The sequence below is a fragment of the Ornithodoros turicata genome, chromosome 10, assembly GCF_037126465.1.
Source record: "Ornithodoros turicata isolate Travis chromosome 10, ASM3712646v1, whole genome shotgun sequence".
NCBI lineage: Eukaryota > Metazoa > Arthropoda > Arachnida > Ixodida > Argasidae > Ornithodoros > Ornithodoros turicata.
In genome coordinates this window covers 23,965,318-23,982,200 of record NC_088210.1, presented here as the reverse complement: position 1 = coordinate 23,982,200, position 16,883 = coordinate 23,965,318, and the positions used below count along the sequence as shown (strand labels likewise).

The 16,883-nt window shown below is 45.4% G+C and overlaps 1 protein-coding gene across 2 annotated transcripts in view; it reads right to left on the bottom strand.

Moving 5' to 3' along the window:
- Nucleotides 1–16,883, bottom strand: part of LOC135371141 (pleckstrin homology domain-containing family G member 5-like) — a 250,282-nt gene that overhangs the window by 228,754 nt on the left and 4,645 nt on the right. For both annotated transcript variants that reach the window (XM_064605170.1, XM_064605169.1), the window contains exons 2-3: nucleotides 9,218–9,277; nucleotides 1,034–1,134 (exon numbers count right to left, since the gene is read on the bottom strand). In XM_064605170.1, coding sequence (XP_064461240.1) covers nucleotides 1,034–1,134; nucleotides 9,218–9,277 — 161 coding nt within the window. The remainder of the gene's footprint in view (nucleotides 1–1,033; nucleotides 1,135–9,217; nucleotides 9,278–16,883) is intronic.

Sequence of the window (16,883 nt, the reverse complement as noted above, 5' to 3'; positions counted from 1 at the left end):
TAGATAGAGGCCTTCTACGAGGACAGGGTACAAAATGTGTTTGTGTATGCATACTTCGCAGGAAAGTTGCTGTTCACTTTCATGTACAGGGTGGGTGCAGATAAACCTAAGTGGCGTTTACACACGTAACTCGTTGCCTAGTTACCTGACGAACTTCCGGGTGGAGCACGACGGCGAATTTATGCGTGCGAAAACTACAGAAATGTCGTGGAAGCTTTATTCAGCGTTATAAAATATACCGAGGGACGCAAACATCGGCTTCCGCGCATTAGAATAGGGCAACATAGCGGTCTCGGGAGAGTTGTGTGCAGGTACGCACCGCTAGAGGCGCTATCGGTGCAGAAACCGAGATGATGTCCCGTATGAATGCTCACCGGTAGTGCCTCAAGCGGTACCTGCATAGAAGTCTCCTGACACTGCCATGTCCACGTCGGTATAGTCTATTGTAATGCATAGAAACGTAAGTTTTCGTCGCTAGATTTATTTTCTGAGAGTGAGGTTAGTTTTCTCGCGTTTTTTATAGGTTTAGCATCGTGCGCTACCGGAAGTCCGTCCAACAAACACGCAATGAGTTATGCCTTGCGTAATGGAATAGAAACTGGCAGGCTGGTATCAGAAAAAAAAAGACGACACGAGAATATGGGAGCAAGAAAAAAATCGAAACGGTAACGAAAATACGTCTGTTACTCTTCTCTGCTCGCAGCACGCATGCGCTGAAAAATATGTGAAGGACCTCTTTCCTTTTTCTTAAATTAATACCGTGGAGCAAAAATATCGAAACTCCAAACACTCTCACTCTAAACTACTCGAAAATATCAGCATCAATTCGTGCCGAATTTATTAATTACATTTTCGAGAAGGTCTGGCGTTTCGGTATTTCGCATAACAAAGAAATATCCTAAGAGCATCAGTGACGAAGCATGTAGTGATCCTGATTTTGCTGCGATCTTTCCGTACGATTGAAAACGTTGCTGGTTATGTCGATGCCGCTGAGGCGCGTGTGGGAAAAGGTTTGAAAGAGAAGGGTAGTCACCTTTTCCGGGTGGAGTAGCGGTGGCGGAGCGGTGCAGGGGCGTTCTTCTGGAATGCTGCTGCACAGAGAATCCAGTGAAGTCGGAGCACCCACGGCGCTGTCTGCGAAACGACACGAAAGAATTATGATTTTGCTCTATTCATACAAAACAGCCACGCCTCAAATTGAATGATTTACGAGGATTAGCCGGAGGTACTCAAAAGACAATTATTCATCCCATGAGAGAGAGGGAGAGAGAAAAAAAAGACTACTGCCCAGGAACAATACACGAGGAGGATGCAGAGATGGTCATCAATTTTCAGCTTTTGCACCGACTAATACTTCCGCGTGACGTATTTAAGGCAATTTTTTTTAACGTTTCACTTTTGCTTCAAATCTATGATTTCCCCTCACGTTGCTTCGATGCCCGCATATTGTAACACTACACTCTTAAAAATGAATTCATCGCTTAGCACGCTCGTAGCCAAGCATCATCTCGAGTGATATCGTTATCTGCCCTGATTTGTTGAAAACGGGAGGCGTACGCCTCTTTGTGGCACTTATGCTGTTCATAATTGTCACAAAAATGACGTACGCCGCCCGTTTTCAGCTAATCAGGCCAGATAACGATATCATTCGAGATGATGCTTGGCTACACCCTTAAAAATGAACTTCACCGCATGGCACGCTCCTAGCCAACCATAATCTCGAATGATACGTTATCAGCCCTGATTTGTTGAAAACGGGAGGCGTACGCCATTTTTGCGACACTTATGCTGTTCATAACTGTCCCAGAAAAGGCGTACGCCTCCCGTTTACAACAAATCAGGACAGATAACGTTACCATTCGAGATGGTGGTTGGCTAGGAGCGTGCTATGCGGTGAAGTTCATTTCTAAGAGTGCACCCCGTATGTTTGGGGATGCGTGCATTTAAACTTTCTCTGTTGTACAACCAGTACCGCACACTCTAAAAACAGAGCTTCACCACACAGCACGATCCTAGCCAACCATCATCCCGAATGACAACGATTTCTCCCTTGATTTCATGAAAACGGGGGCGTACGCCATTTTTGTGGCAATTATGAACTGCATAATGCCACAGAAATGGCGTACGCCCGCTGTTTTTAACATATCAGGAGAAAGAACGATTGCACTCGGGATGATGGTTGGCTAGGAGCGTGCTGTGTGGTGAAGTTCATTTTTAAGAGTGTATGGGCACCTCAAGTCGACATCACCTTCTTTCTCTTCTTCTTTTTATGACGATTGTTTTATAGGCCCAACCACTGCGTAGGTCCGTCCGTTGGTTTATAGGACCACGAGACACACTATGACCACGTGATGTGCAGCAGTCGTCATGCGTTTTGTTTGTTCCTTCTAGTGCGTGTCTGTGAAGCTTGTTGCTGTTCCTGATTCTACACGTGACGTGGTCACGTGATATGGCCCATGTGACAAGATTTTATTTCCTCCACAAAGTGAGCCGGGATATCATTGAAACATTTACCGTCACGGCGCCGTTTTGCAATAACTCATCGAATTCAAGAAAAGAGATGCAACCAACTACCTGAAACACGCAAGTAATCTCCGAAACCAAAAGCTGGACAGCCGTCCGTCTGACCCGTGCACGTTTGCAGTGCTGGGCCAAAGAAAATTATCCCGCCGTTACCAGTAGAAACACCTGCAAGCTCGACATATAACACCACTCATAAACTGTCGTTCGAAATACCATCGAGTTTCTTCTGGTGCTTCTACCGGCTGTGTGAAAAACCCACAAGCTAAATAGTACAATTCAAAATAGCGCATGAGTTTTTCTATCGCTATTATCCTGCCATCATCACTCAGGCAACGTGTTTTAACGCAGGGATTCTACAAGTACACTCTAAAAACAACACTTCACCACATAGCACGCTCTTAGCCAATCACCATCCGCGAATGACATCGTTCTGCCCCCTGATTTGTTAAGAGCGGGAGGCGTACGTCTTTTTGGAACACTTATGCAGTTCCAAAAGAGGTGTACGCCCAGCGCTTTCCACAAATCGGGAGTGATAAGGGTATCATTCTGTGCAATGGTTGGCCTTCACCGTGCTATGTGGTGAAATTCTATTTTCAGTGTGTAGGGAGTCATATCAGATAGCGTGTGTCCGTCCATCCGTCCGTGGTGTCTCCTGTAAAGCGTGCTTTCACTGCGCAGACGCAGTGTACGCATGAGAAGCAACCAATCAGTGTGCCTCCCCTCCGCTTTCTGCTTAGATCCACCAATGACCATTCGGGTAGCGGTAATTCCTTCCAAATGGAACCACCAGAGGGCTGCGCGGATTAGATCGGAATGATCGAAAAATTACCAGTGGGCGCGCAAACCCCACATAATTTCACGCATGGCTCTGTCTTTCACGACCGACACAGCACGGTGAAAAATACATACGAAGATTTTGGTCGTCACAGACTTCCGCGCTTTTTATTTCCTTTGATCTGCTAACTCTTTCTTTTACGAGACGAGTTACCCGGTAAGATCACCCACTATACTTCTCCGCCTTTTGACCTTCCTCACTCGAGCTTATCTCGCTCGACTTGGCGTCTCCCACAAAATTCAGCCCGAAGCTGTTGGCACAAAAGGCGTTTTCCAGCGAAAGGACGGGACGCGATACGAATCGCGTTTGCGCTAAGCGATCCCCAAGACGCAGCCACACCCAGGTCCGCGAACCCGCCGTTCCGTGATCTGGGCCGGCTCGCACCCACTCGCACGTCACAAGATATCGCACTGCACTCCCGGCGGACTTTGGGGTTTCCTCTAGCATTCATTGTTTTCAACACGCGAGTGTCAGCACCGCCGCAGAGCTGTCTCGCGTGATTGTGCCTGTTAACGAGGAGTTCTAAACGCTTTGCGCCAACAAACACGCACAGCAAAATCGAGCAGGCGACTCTGAGCGGGTTTTACCGTGTTGTTCCCAACACGGCGTCAGAACTTTCCGGGAATGCAGCAGCTACTACGAGGAAAATCGCGATTATTTCACGTGCAGCCTCGTCACGTGGTGTCCATCACATAATCACCCCATGTACACGTATGTCTCTGTATGCGTCACGTTTCTTGCAATAAGTTGCGAACGTAAGTCATCTTCATCTTTTTCGCGTGGCACCGGGATTGTTGCCCCTGATGACCCCTTCCGTCGAACTTCGAAGATAAGCATTTTCTTTCGACAGTGTTAGGTGGTGACATAGTCGCTGTCACGGGTGAATTACTTTACGACAGTAACTAAGTAACAGCTTCGGTTAGCTTGTAGACATAGCAACGCGGTTATTTACTTTACTTTCGAAATGTAACTAATTACGGCTAGTGTTAACAAGATAAAGCAACTTAAGCACTTTACAATGACATTTTAGGTAGGAGTAAGCGCAATTTAAAAAAAAAAGTACATGCTCATGTTAGCGTTTTGTGCTGTCCAACAGCAATTACATCACTTGCAGGTTACAATTCAGCAGTTGGTTGCTTTTCTAAATTATCATCAGTAAGTTTCGACTTCAGTTCAAACACATCCCGTCTCCCACAAAAGAGACTCTAGACAGATGCACCGGAAGGAATGCGAGTGTGTTCTTCACGATGAGAAAGTCGCTCAGAGCACGGAAACACGTGGCAAAAATATGGGACCGCCCTAGTAGCTTAATCACGGTTACATTTTACAGTTACTTTTACATAATGTGGTCTATCTATCTAAACTAGCCGTGGTTACGTGTTCCTTGTAACTCAGTCACCGTCCAATACTGCATAATGATCACCCCATGGTGCCTTACACCCTATATGTCGAACTTAATGCATTAAACGGAATGGCAATAACTTCACCTCCTACACTCTTAAAAACTGAACTTCACCGCATAGCACGCTCTGCGTGCTATGCGGTGAAGCTCATTTTTGAGAGTGTAAGCAACCATCAACTCGAATGACATCGTTCTCTCCCCTGATTTGTTGAAAACAGGAGGCGTACGCCTTTTTTGCGACAATTATGCAGGACATAATCGTAACAGAAAATGTGTACGCCTCCTGTTTTCAACAAATCAGGGGAGAGAACGATGTCATTAGAGATGATGGTCGGTTAGCAGGTGAAGTTACTGCCATTCCGTTTAATGCATTAAGTTTGTCGCGTGGATAGGGTATAATAGGCGTCAGTAGTCAGCCGTCTCGAAGTATATGTTGAATGTCATCCAACGATAGCGCGAATCAATTTGGCGAGGCACGTGCTGCATCCAGATAACGTTCTTAATCGTGGATCACGAAACCAGTGTGTTTTTTTTTTCATTTTTTTTTTTCATCCTTACACCTTTTACCATTCCACGATCTATACTGGTTTACTTCCATCACTGGTGCTTCTATAACCACGACCTCATCGGTTTGTGATTGCTCTAAAAGCCTCATTTCTTCGTAGGCACATAAAGATATTCGTTTTGAGCCGCATTTCTTAGTTATTGGGCTTCAGAGACCTCTTTTTTTTTTTTTTTTTTTTTTTTTTGCTCTCGGAAGAGATTGGGAGATCTCCGGAATGAACCGATTTATTGCCTCTTTCTTGACGATACTTTAAGACAATATTTCTATCTGGAGGGAAATCTTTTTCCCAACGATCAGAGGGGCTCCCACCGAACCAGTTTGATAATGTCGATTCCGTGTTCTCGCCCCCTTCTCTTCTAAGAATGAAAGATTCCGCAACAAAATTCTGATAGATCATCCACGGGGAAGTCTCAAAGGCACTTCTCTCTGCCGCGGGACAGGTGAGTTTTGTATTGTGAGCTGAAAGTAACTTTAAATCTTAGTGGATGTGGATCAAATTGGGAGGAGATAAATAGGCTTGGGAAATTCGTAAGAAACGCAAGCACTAGAAGTTCAATACGTCCATGATACGTGATGCAGACGAAGACCACCAGTGCAACGCGTGTCTTTGAAGACAGCAACGTATTTTCTTATGTTTGCCCCACAAAAGGAAAATAATTTGACACAAGAATCCCATGTTCACTGGTTCGTTAATTGTTAATTTTATTATGAAGGTATACACGCCGTTTTCACCGCTTCCGGTTTGGTGCCAAAACGACGTATACATCCGGTTTCACAGCAAACACGCTCTGCGCCGACCACTGTGCCGATTGATACAGTTATCGCTTCAGATTTGAGGAGAGAGAGGGTCGTATACGCCTTTTCGTGGCAACTCAAGATGCCACAAAGATGCGTACGCCTCCCATTTTCAACTAATCGGGAAAAGCGAAAGATATAATTCTGCATGGCGGCTGGTTCCGACCGTCCTTGGTCCCTGAAGGACCGGAAGTCTTCGTGGCACCGGAAGTTGTGGTGGGGGCTTGTTTATGTTTGATCCAGAATGTATGGGACGTAACGTTAATCATCTGACGCCCGGAAGGCAATGGAGCAGCCTATAGGCCGATCATCTGCGACGCTGTGCTGAAAAGTTGCGTATGCACATATAAACATTACGCTACACTAGCGTATACGAAGAGGGGAGTCAAGTCCTGTAGATCACATAAACAAAATACAGAAACCGACAGTGAAGATTTTTGTTTAAGTTTAATTTGTACAAGCTTTCGCGTGGAGGTCCACGCTTCCTCAGGTACACTCTTAAAAATGAACTTCACCGCATAGCACGCTCTCAGACAACCATCATCTCGAATGATATCGTTATCTGGCCTGATTTCTTCAAAACGGGAGGCGAACGCCTTATTTGCGACAATTATGAACAGCATAAGTTTCACAAAACAGGCGTTCGCCTCCAGTTTTCAACAAATCAGGGCAGATAACGATATCATTCGAGGTGATTGATGAACGATATCATTCGATTGATTCGGCAAAGATTGGAATGACCTTCCCAAAGCCTTGGCCATCATCGATAATACAGATACATTTCGAAATCATCTACGTACATTTATGTTCTCCTGATGTTTGCTGTGCATCACTTCATTTTTTCTGTATGCCAACTATGCACCCTCATGTAATGCCCGCAAGGGCCCTTGAGGTATTATTAATAAATAATGAATAAATAAATGATGGTTGGCTAGGAGCGTGCTATGCGGTGAAGGCCATTTCTAAGAGCGTAGTTCCAATTATTGCTTGAACTGAGTTCCTCTATAAACAGCTACTTTATTACTTTTAGGCATATTATATCACCTTTTACACTTACTGCCATTCAACGACATCGCCATCATTCCGGACCACGTAGCGAGCGCCATTGCGGTAAGTAGGTAAACTAAGTTCGGCACGAGTTTTCTATGCGAGTATACCGTGAAGCTTCCAGGCCCGGTGTCGATACATATATGAAGGCCTAGCCACAGGCGCATAGCCCGATCACTCACCGATCCTTCCAGTAATTTCATCAGTACCTTTTCAGGGCCCACCAACGCACTGATTTCGTTCGTTCCAATTAAGGTGACTCCCAGCCACTTCGGCTAATTAGGAATGAACAAAAGAGTGGAACGCACTCCAAGTGTTTTGCTCTAAATACGACGTGTGCGTCCCTGGAGCGTGACGATTCCCCCAGGAGTGTGCACAACGGCCGCGGGCAGTCTGAGAATATACGACCGCACTTGTTTTCGCCGCATTCATTATGGACCGAATAATTAGGTAATTTCGAAAGTGAGAAGACGAAACACGTGGAACGGCGGACCGTAATTGGAACGGCCGAGACGGAAAAGTTTGTACGTGCCAAGTTCTTCCATATGTGCCACTTCGTGACGGCCACGTGTCTCGGGCTGTTCCTCCCACGCGAGGATAGGGACCCCCCCCCCCCTCCTAATAGAAAATGGGTCAATCATAATTCGGTGTAACAAGAAAAAATCGCTGCATTTTTTTTGGGGGGGGGGGTATATGTTTATTCACACAAAAGGAGATGTCAGCCAGGCAAGTGCCGGCTTGCTACACTCTTAAAAATGAACTCCACCGCATAGCACACTCCTAGCCAACCATCATCTCGAATGATATCGTTATCTGCCCTGATTTGTTGAAAACGGGGGGCGTACGCCTTTTTTGTGACACTTATGCTGTTCATAATTGTCACAAAAAAGGCGTACGCCCCCCGTTTTCAAGAAATCAGGGCAGGTAACGATTTCATTCGAGATGTTGGTTGGCTAGGAGCGTGCTATGCGGTGAAGTTCATTTTTAAGAGTGTACTCCTTAAAAAAAAAAAAAAGACAAAAAAAAACAGGTGAATCTTTGGGAATTCTGCCAAACGCATTTAAATGCGCTAGCTTTATATAGAGCTGTCTTCTGGTCCTCATGGACATGGCGCAGCACCAGTTTCGGTGCCATTGTAACAACTGCTTCCTCCTTCTCTACTCTCTCTACAACTGTTACAGACGGACCTACACGGTTGTCGACGTTGATGGGTTCTATCGTTTTAGAAAGGTATGAAATTACCATGTGAGTGCACACATACACGAAAGACATCTACGCCCATTATACTTTCGAGAGGGGACAGAAGATCCCTCCTCAGGCTTTTGTGTGATTCCTGGTCTACACTACAGTGGCAACACGGTATTCCAACCAGGTCCTCTTTGCGAAGTGTAGACCCAACGCTGTCATACCGGCTGCGCCTGCAAAGCTTCCTATCGTCCCCTGAAGTCGCTCATCCACAGGCTATACGTCTGAACGTGGCCTTCACTCCGTTCTATCGCTGCCATCTAGGCTGTGAGGTTAGCCCTATTTGCAACGAGTGTGGCGTACTTGCCAACGTAGAGCACATACTCCTCCGCTGTATCGGACTTATATCAACGAGAGGCATACACTGCAATCACAGCTTGCTACCCTTTGCAGCCACCCCTTCAATTTGTCCCTTGGGACACCGAGGCCTTATGTCATGCAGTTTCTTTTTTTTTTTTTTTTAGGCGACTGGCCTAAAGGACTCATTGTGACCTCGACAGTGCCCTCGGACATTCCCACCACCACGATCAGGATCGCCATCGCCACTCCGACGATCACAGTCATCTCTCATCATCGTCATCGCTCATCATTGTCATCACTAATATTAGACCCCCTAGCTATGGGGTAGCGTTCCTATAGTGGAAAACCTCCCCACTTCATCGTCAGAATATAATTGTTGTTGCTCAAGAATCATGACTGCAACTATTGACGCCACAATTGCGTTAAAAAAAAATGCAAACGCACGCATACTTCGCTCGCGATCCGTGGGCAAATGATTCAAACTTCAAACGCCAAGTCTACTCACCGCAGCTTCTCTGTCGTACGTGAAAGAGTTGAAGCCTCTTCTTCGCATTGCTCTCGGACCCTGCAATAGAAGCAATAAGAAATGGAAAAACAATACAGTACAATACAATACAATATAATGATCCGCTACAGCGACGTAACTGGAATAAGCCCGTTCTGTTTATTGCTCCCTGGTGGCAAGCCAATCTGCAACTTCGTTCACTTAGCCCATGAAATGATAAGGCTAAGTGAATTCTCGACTGTTACTTGATTTGTTAAATCTTAAGGACTCAAGATTAATCTCGGGTACCTGGAGTGTGTTAGGGAAAATTAGGTAAAAAAAAAAGGTGCACCTAAAATGGGGGACGACGTAGGTTTCGACCAGAGTCGCTAAATATAAGCTATTGAAAGCTTATTACTAAATAATAAGTACTAAATTATTACTAAATAAGCTTATTTAGTGACTCTATATAGTTTCAACCTTCCTATACCAGCGTCATCACATAGGAGTCGAGAGGTAGATTGCTCCATTGTTTGTTTGTTTTTGTTTGTTTGTTTCCTGTACCAAAAGCTGCTGACGCCTATGCACATTGATTACACGGTCAATGTCGTTTCTGTTCCTTTGTCCTTCGAGTGCAACATCAATCACTAAGATTCAAACTACGCACGGTGTATCCACCGTATTCCCATGCCAAGCATACATGCTATCGTCCTACCAAGTATATGGTGGCCCACCAAAATATCACAATAGACCCGTACCATACATACAGGTTACTCCTCCAGCAGCTATAACGTTCTAGAGAGGCCATTGTCTTCCTTTGTCCCATTCAACACGCGCATATAAACACACGTGTGCTATTTCCAGAACGCCATATTGAGACATGCTCACTGCCCCGCAGACCCGCTAATTGTGGTTGAGGTCGTCGCAATGCATCAAACTGGTTGCGGAAGACAATGGTATACGTATAGAGCTCGGCTTTCGTGACCACACCACCGACAGAAGCTGCAATATAAGGTGCAACGCGGTTGCTGCTAAGGGTCTTTTTCGGAGGCACTTCCTGTGTCTCTGTATATTACATTTTTCGCAGGAAGTAAGAAAATACGTGTCACGGGAAAAGATGCTCTCAGAGCGACCCACAGGCAAAGGTCGGTCACCGGGACGGTAACATGCGTTTCCTTCTGAAGACGCGTACGCCGGAGGTAACATACGTGATCAAACTTCAGAGAGGATGCGCTTGTTGCGGTGTCTCACGGGAACTTTGTCATAAACGGATGCCTCGAACATGGCATGAAACTTCTGGCGTGTCTCCCCGATAAGATCTCTGGTGTACCCCATACCACTTCGCGTCGCTCGCTGTCTACGGGCTCCCGATTTCTTCCGAGCTACGAACACATTCACATCGAAGAAATCCGAGACTATAGAGAGGGCCAATGAGCAGAACGCACACGAACCAGCGGTCCCTAGACACAGCTGTGAAGTAAATATAACGGACGAGAAATTTAAGCAGATCGGAAGAATTTGAGTATAGATTGTGTCACATATGGTTTCCGCTCATCCATAGACTATATATAGTTTACAAGTTGTGGTGTATATCATCGGTGTGGTTCTATTAGACAAGATCGACTGCTCTTTGACCCTTCCCTCTGCGAACACAGAACAACTACTACTACTACTACTACCACATGAATGACGATGCGAACGCAGCTTCCTGGTGTTGTCCTATGATAGCCGCTAACTTACTTAAGAGGGGAAGGCTGGTAAAGAGATTGTGAAACTATACGCGTGAACAATTTCGTCGTGTAACAGCTGGTCGCACCAGCGCGATCTACGTTTCCCTCCTTTTTTTTTTTCTTTTTTTTTTCTATTTCTATTCTATTATATACTGCACAGTTTCGTGCATTCGTGTTTTTTTTATTTTATTTCCGTGTTAGCGCCGCGAAGCAACTGTGGCTATGAGCGGCGTACAGACGTGGACAGATGGAGAGAGGACAGCAGGAAGGAGTAGGGGACAGGGGGGTTAGTATGCGTCCTGGGCCGACTTCAGGGGGAACTGTGTCGATATTCGTCTGGAAAGTCTTCGGAAAACACGGGTAAAGCCTCAGACAGCACAGCCGGTGACAAGATTCGAACCCGTGTCACGTCCCAAAGAAAGTTCGTCGATTGGTGCACCCGTTCGCGAATTATTTAGCCCCGGGACTGAGACACCCGGTATAGTTGCTGGACACTCTAACCATTTTTTTTAGCCTGTCTCTAGTACACGAACACATTACAATAGGAAGGTCGACCTCTCAGTATAAAGACAAGGCACGCAAAAAAAAAAAAAAAGACTGCGACAAAATTCTTGACACGCTTCATTGCATCAACAGAATGAAGCTTTAGAACCGCCGTCTTTTGTTGTCCCTACTACAGTTCCTCATCAGTCAGCGCTTTTCCGATTCTCACAGCACCACCCTCTCCCTACTCGACCTTCGCTCGCACATTATAGCCACCGGCATTTTTTCTTTTCATTTCATACTTACAAATTGGCGAGCACGTAACATATTGAATATATTTAACCCTATACGAACAAAAAAGGACTATGGCCCTGAAAGCGCGGAACCACTCGGATCGTTACTGCAACGGGTGTGGCTCAGCCAGGTATAGGACAGGTTATCGCGGTCGTATACCGTCTTGACGCGAACATCTTCTTATCTCGCTGGCAGGGCTATATAGCCCGAAATAACGGAGTCAATGTTCGTGGAGGGGCTAAACGTAATCAGTGACCCGCGAGAAGGTTCTATAAATGTTGGGTAATTGCATGCTACGAAGACGTACGCATCCCGAAGCCACCACTGGGGGTCTGGCTGTGTGGAAACGCTAGTGTTTCGACACCCAGCCAAGCTGAGAGATTGGAGCGACGCGCTTTGTTGATTCGCATGACGACTTCCGCGTGTGTGTTCAAGGGTTAACGACTTCATTAAGGTGTCGCAGTCCGAGAGAAGTCACGGTCCGACAACCACGCTTTCTCAATCGTGTGCCTCTCGCGACATGGCGTGCTGAGTCCGTTCTTATGTGAAACAGCCATTAGGCATCATGTCCATATGGAGGTAGTGTGAACAGAAGTATATGTATGTGTATAGATGAAACGGAAGCAAACGGTCCTATTTGTCGTAGCTGACGTTTTTCTTTCTTTTTTTTTTTCACCCACAAACGCGTTTTGGAGTAGCCAGTTCTGACTGGGTCGGGACTAACCTCTCCATATTTTTCTTTCTTTTCCAATCCAATCCAATCCAAACGGAAGCAAGGCGGCCCGGTGGCTACGGCGATCGATTACTATATAGAACCCTGAGATTGGTGAGAACTGCAGGCACGACAGGATCTCAAAACGCAGCTGCATGTTTAATGACGCAACCACAAAACGCGAAACATAAACTCAAGGTGGAGGAAGAAGGGGGGAGAGAGAGAAAAGCTTTTACTTTGGAAGTGAACAACAATGAGGGTTCTACTACTATACCTTGCGGAATCATGTGTGTATGTGTACAGTTTGAGCACGACAGAACGAAGTGGACATAAATATGTTTCAGTAAACCGTGAGAAAAAAATGTAACGAAAAAGACCGCGCTACACTACAAAAAAGCACTGCAACAGCACAGTTAACTCACAGCTCCACGGGTACTTTTACGTAATTCTTGAAAATACCAGGCCATATCCACTCGCAACCTTCTGAGTGGCGCTCATAAAAGTTTCTGCGCACATATATGGTACGTTGCATTCGTGTCACGCAATAATTTAGCTAATTTTGTTAACTGAACTCCAAAATTTGCAGAGCAACTGTAGCGTTTTTCGTCGTGAATTCGGAGGCATATAGCATAATAAACAATTCAGTCAAAATTTCGCAGACTGCTCAACGTGAGACTTCCACACACAAAAAAAAGAAAGAAAAAAAAATGACACCCGAATCTGCATCGCTCGCCGAAGGGCGACCTTGCTGCAATTTGATTTGCAGAACCTGCTTCTTTTTTCACTGTATCAGTTCGGGAACTCAGTATATCTTATTTTATGCGGGGAGGCATCATAAGCGGCACTGGCTGAAAGCTTAGGACCTTAATTATGTCGAATTAGGGAATATCTCGGAAAGAGATTACTTTATGTACTGTAGATCGAATTCATTCATCTGCGCAGCACAGGACAGCACAAAAGCGATTAGGTCTGGAGTAGCCAGTCCGACTTAGTCATGACTCACCTCCCCCCCCCCCTCTTTTTTTTTCCTTAATTATATCCATTAGCAGCAGCAGCAGCAGCATCTGGTCTGCATTGTTATGAAGTGCGACATCAATGGTCGACGATTAGGGCTTGGAGGCTTAAATAATTTGTCTTCGACCTTCAAACCCACTCTGTTTGTAGAAGGTGACACTTCCTTGAGCTTGAGGAGAAAAGACAAACAAGTTTATAGGACGAGACTTCACCTTACTTTCTTCCTTAGTTTGTTGGGTTTTCGCCTTTAGCCGCCGCGTGGATTGATTGATTGAATGATTTGTAAAAGAAAAAAATGGAGATGTTAGTCTCGAGCCACTCGGCACTGGCGCCGCCTGGAGAAGCGCGTCTCCGAAACGTTTTTGTTGTTAGTGGTATCTTCGTGTTCTGGCGCAACAGGTGCAGGGCCGTCGCCAAGAGTCGCAGCATACGTGTGATGTTCCCTCTTATCCGGTCGTTAAAAAAGTATATTGTGGCGCACTTAGAGGTACAGTTGATGGTGATAGGTGAAGTATAGAGTTCTTGCATCGCTGATCTGCGTGCTGGTCTCTGAGGATGTGATGTGATGTGATAGAAAAAGAAAAAAAAAATTCTCTGAGGAACGGTCGTCGCGTGGTCGTGCATGTTTACAGGTTTACCTGTTTATCCGATTATGGGGGGATATGTTTACTGTATTTAAAAACGGCTTGCTATTCCCATAAAAGAAAGAGGAGAAAAAAGAAAGCCAAACAAAAAAGGACAACAAACAGACTATGGCTACATTATAGTATCTACCTGAGTAATAAACAACATCCTGACCAGGACGAAACTCTCTCACCAGAGTGCTCTGTATCTGTGTTTTACTCCTCAAGCTCAAGGAAATGTCACCTGCTACACGTCGTTTATCCACACCCTTTACCCGAGTAAAGGCAATGCCTTCATATAACGAGCATCGGGTTGCAGCTGTCTCATGACATATTCGACGACGACCTTCGCGGGCTAGAAGCATCGCATAAACAATCCCTTTCCTTATCACCAGTATTGTTAGGCGCACAGCTGTGGAGGCTGGACCCAAAAAAACAACGACCGTTATCCTCGACAAAAAAAGGAAAGCAGAAACACAGAAGTAGCGGTTAAAAACATCCATAATTCACGAGTAGGCTCCAGTCAATTTAAGTCGTTAAGTTTCCTCTTTAAAATGTAAAGAAGGGTAATTATACGATGTGTATCCAAATAAGGCCGTGGCACAACGCCAACCGTCTCCGTATTTTTTCCTTTCAGAAACAAACCAGCTTTTTATCATAACGCCGGTCTCTACGCATGCATGTAGCGCACGTTTTCAACGTCGACAAATAATAATTAGGTGTACTCGTTGAAACCTGGCCCAGTTTCCCACACGCAATGGCGTGGCTCCATTAAAATGTATACGGTACGTAAAGACAAATAAATAAATGTCGCATATGCTTCATCGCCAAGCGGGAAACTTTTATCCCTCGAAAAGGTTCGCCTTCACGTGATTTCTTTTTGTTCCGTTTCACATTTTTCCTCATTTGTTACGGAGCTTTAGTAGGTTATAAAGTGTTCACAATAACGGTTCCGCAAACGCGATAAGCCATTCTTTTTACTCCCTTCGAAGTGACGAACTTCCTTTTATCGTATCGTTTTCGTATAGCACTTCCGTATTTTGTTACACGGTGCGGTCGCACATCCCGAACGCGCTGGTCATTTCCTTTCGGGTGTCAATATGGTAATTCGCGGTGGCGACGAATTACGGAGCAAGTCTATGAGACTCTGAATTTACACGACTCCCACAGTCGACAACTGCGAGTACCCTTGCTCTCCTCCAGAGCCCTGGCAAGACGGAGCTTGAGAGTGCATCAAGAACGTCACGCTCCGGAAAAGGAGTGATGCCGTTTACTAGAAAGGAGCGCGCTCCCTGCGCTCTAGAGCCGCTACTTAACGCGCCCATTGAATACGAATCTTTAGCTACTTACGTTTGGAGCTTTTTCTTTTTTTTTTTTTTTTTTTTTTTTGCCTTTTTTACATTCCCGCGCGCAGACTGGTGAGATTACAAAGACGTAGCCAATGAAAAGACAACACGCAGCCCTTTGAAAACGTTGACGCGAAGGTGAGAATATTACGTTCGGCATCATCACAATCAATCATTGAATGTAAGTACTGCAAGACGTGTACATGACGTGAACATATTTCTTTGTGAACCTTCTTTATCAATATTATGACCACCACCATCACCGTATGGTAACCTAATCACCGTCGTCGTCGGCGTCGTTATCGTCATCATCTTTTAGCAGGTCGTTTCCCTATATACGGGCATCCAGGTACCTTTTGGACGTCGGTATTTCCTGCATTAACGTCTTAGAGTTTTAAGCTTTACCTCCTGAAAAGAAGGACGGGTTGCCATTGAAATAAAGAGCGCCGCGGTCACTGCACCTACAAATATGTCAACCAAAACCAAGAGCGGCAAAAGATAATCTCACCACAAGACGAGGACACAAAGCGAATGGGCTTTTAAAATACAGCATGCTGTGTGGTCGCCGATACACGATAATGTAAGAGCTCGTATATCGGAAACACACCTGCGCTGCATTAGAAAGGGACCGAGCGCATCCCGCTGCATGTATAATGCGGTTTCGCGTCAGCTCTGGGTAGACGGCGCCACTACGTCCTCGCTATTCACACGATGTAGACGCGAGAAAATCACCATCACTCCGCACAAACGTGTGCACTTGGTGCCTACGGGAACAAACTTTGCCGCATATTACGTGAACGGAGCAATTAAACTATTTATAATCACAGCTGCATCGGTGTTTACTGATGTAGTTTTAACCACGGGGAATATCTTGCGATTGAGCCACAACATATTTCGTAGCAGACGACACCCTTGTCGTCTGCTACGAAGTATGTATTGAAAAGCACTGATTGAAATAGCAGACGACGAGGGTGTCGTCTGCTATAGGTGTGTATTTGTAAGAAGAAGAATGTTCACGCGATTTTTCATAAAAAGGTCCCACATTCCAAATATGTTATCACATCGTGGCGAAATTCTTATCAGATGTTCACCTTGCACAGCCCCTTTGGTTGGATTTACGGACATATAGGCCGGGGAAAACGACTATTATAAAAAATGCAGATATTCGCATCCGACCGAAGGATTGCAGTCAATGTTTGCAATTGACTGCAACTGCCAAGCGTCTGACTTAAACAATAAACACAAGTACTTATATACCGGGTATTCCCGGTAAGAACGAGCTACAATCTAATTAGTTGTTGCACTCCCAATCTCAAAAAGTCTCCCCATGGTTCCACTGTCGTTCCGCTTCAAATGCACGCATTTCAAGCAAGACTTAAGCCTAGCATCAAGTAGATGACATGAACAGTACATAACGCGTATCCCATAGAGCACTTCACGACGCACGCAACCAAGATCTGAGAAACATTATAGCGCCCTCTCCCC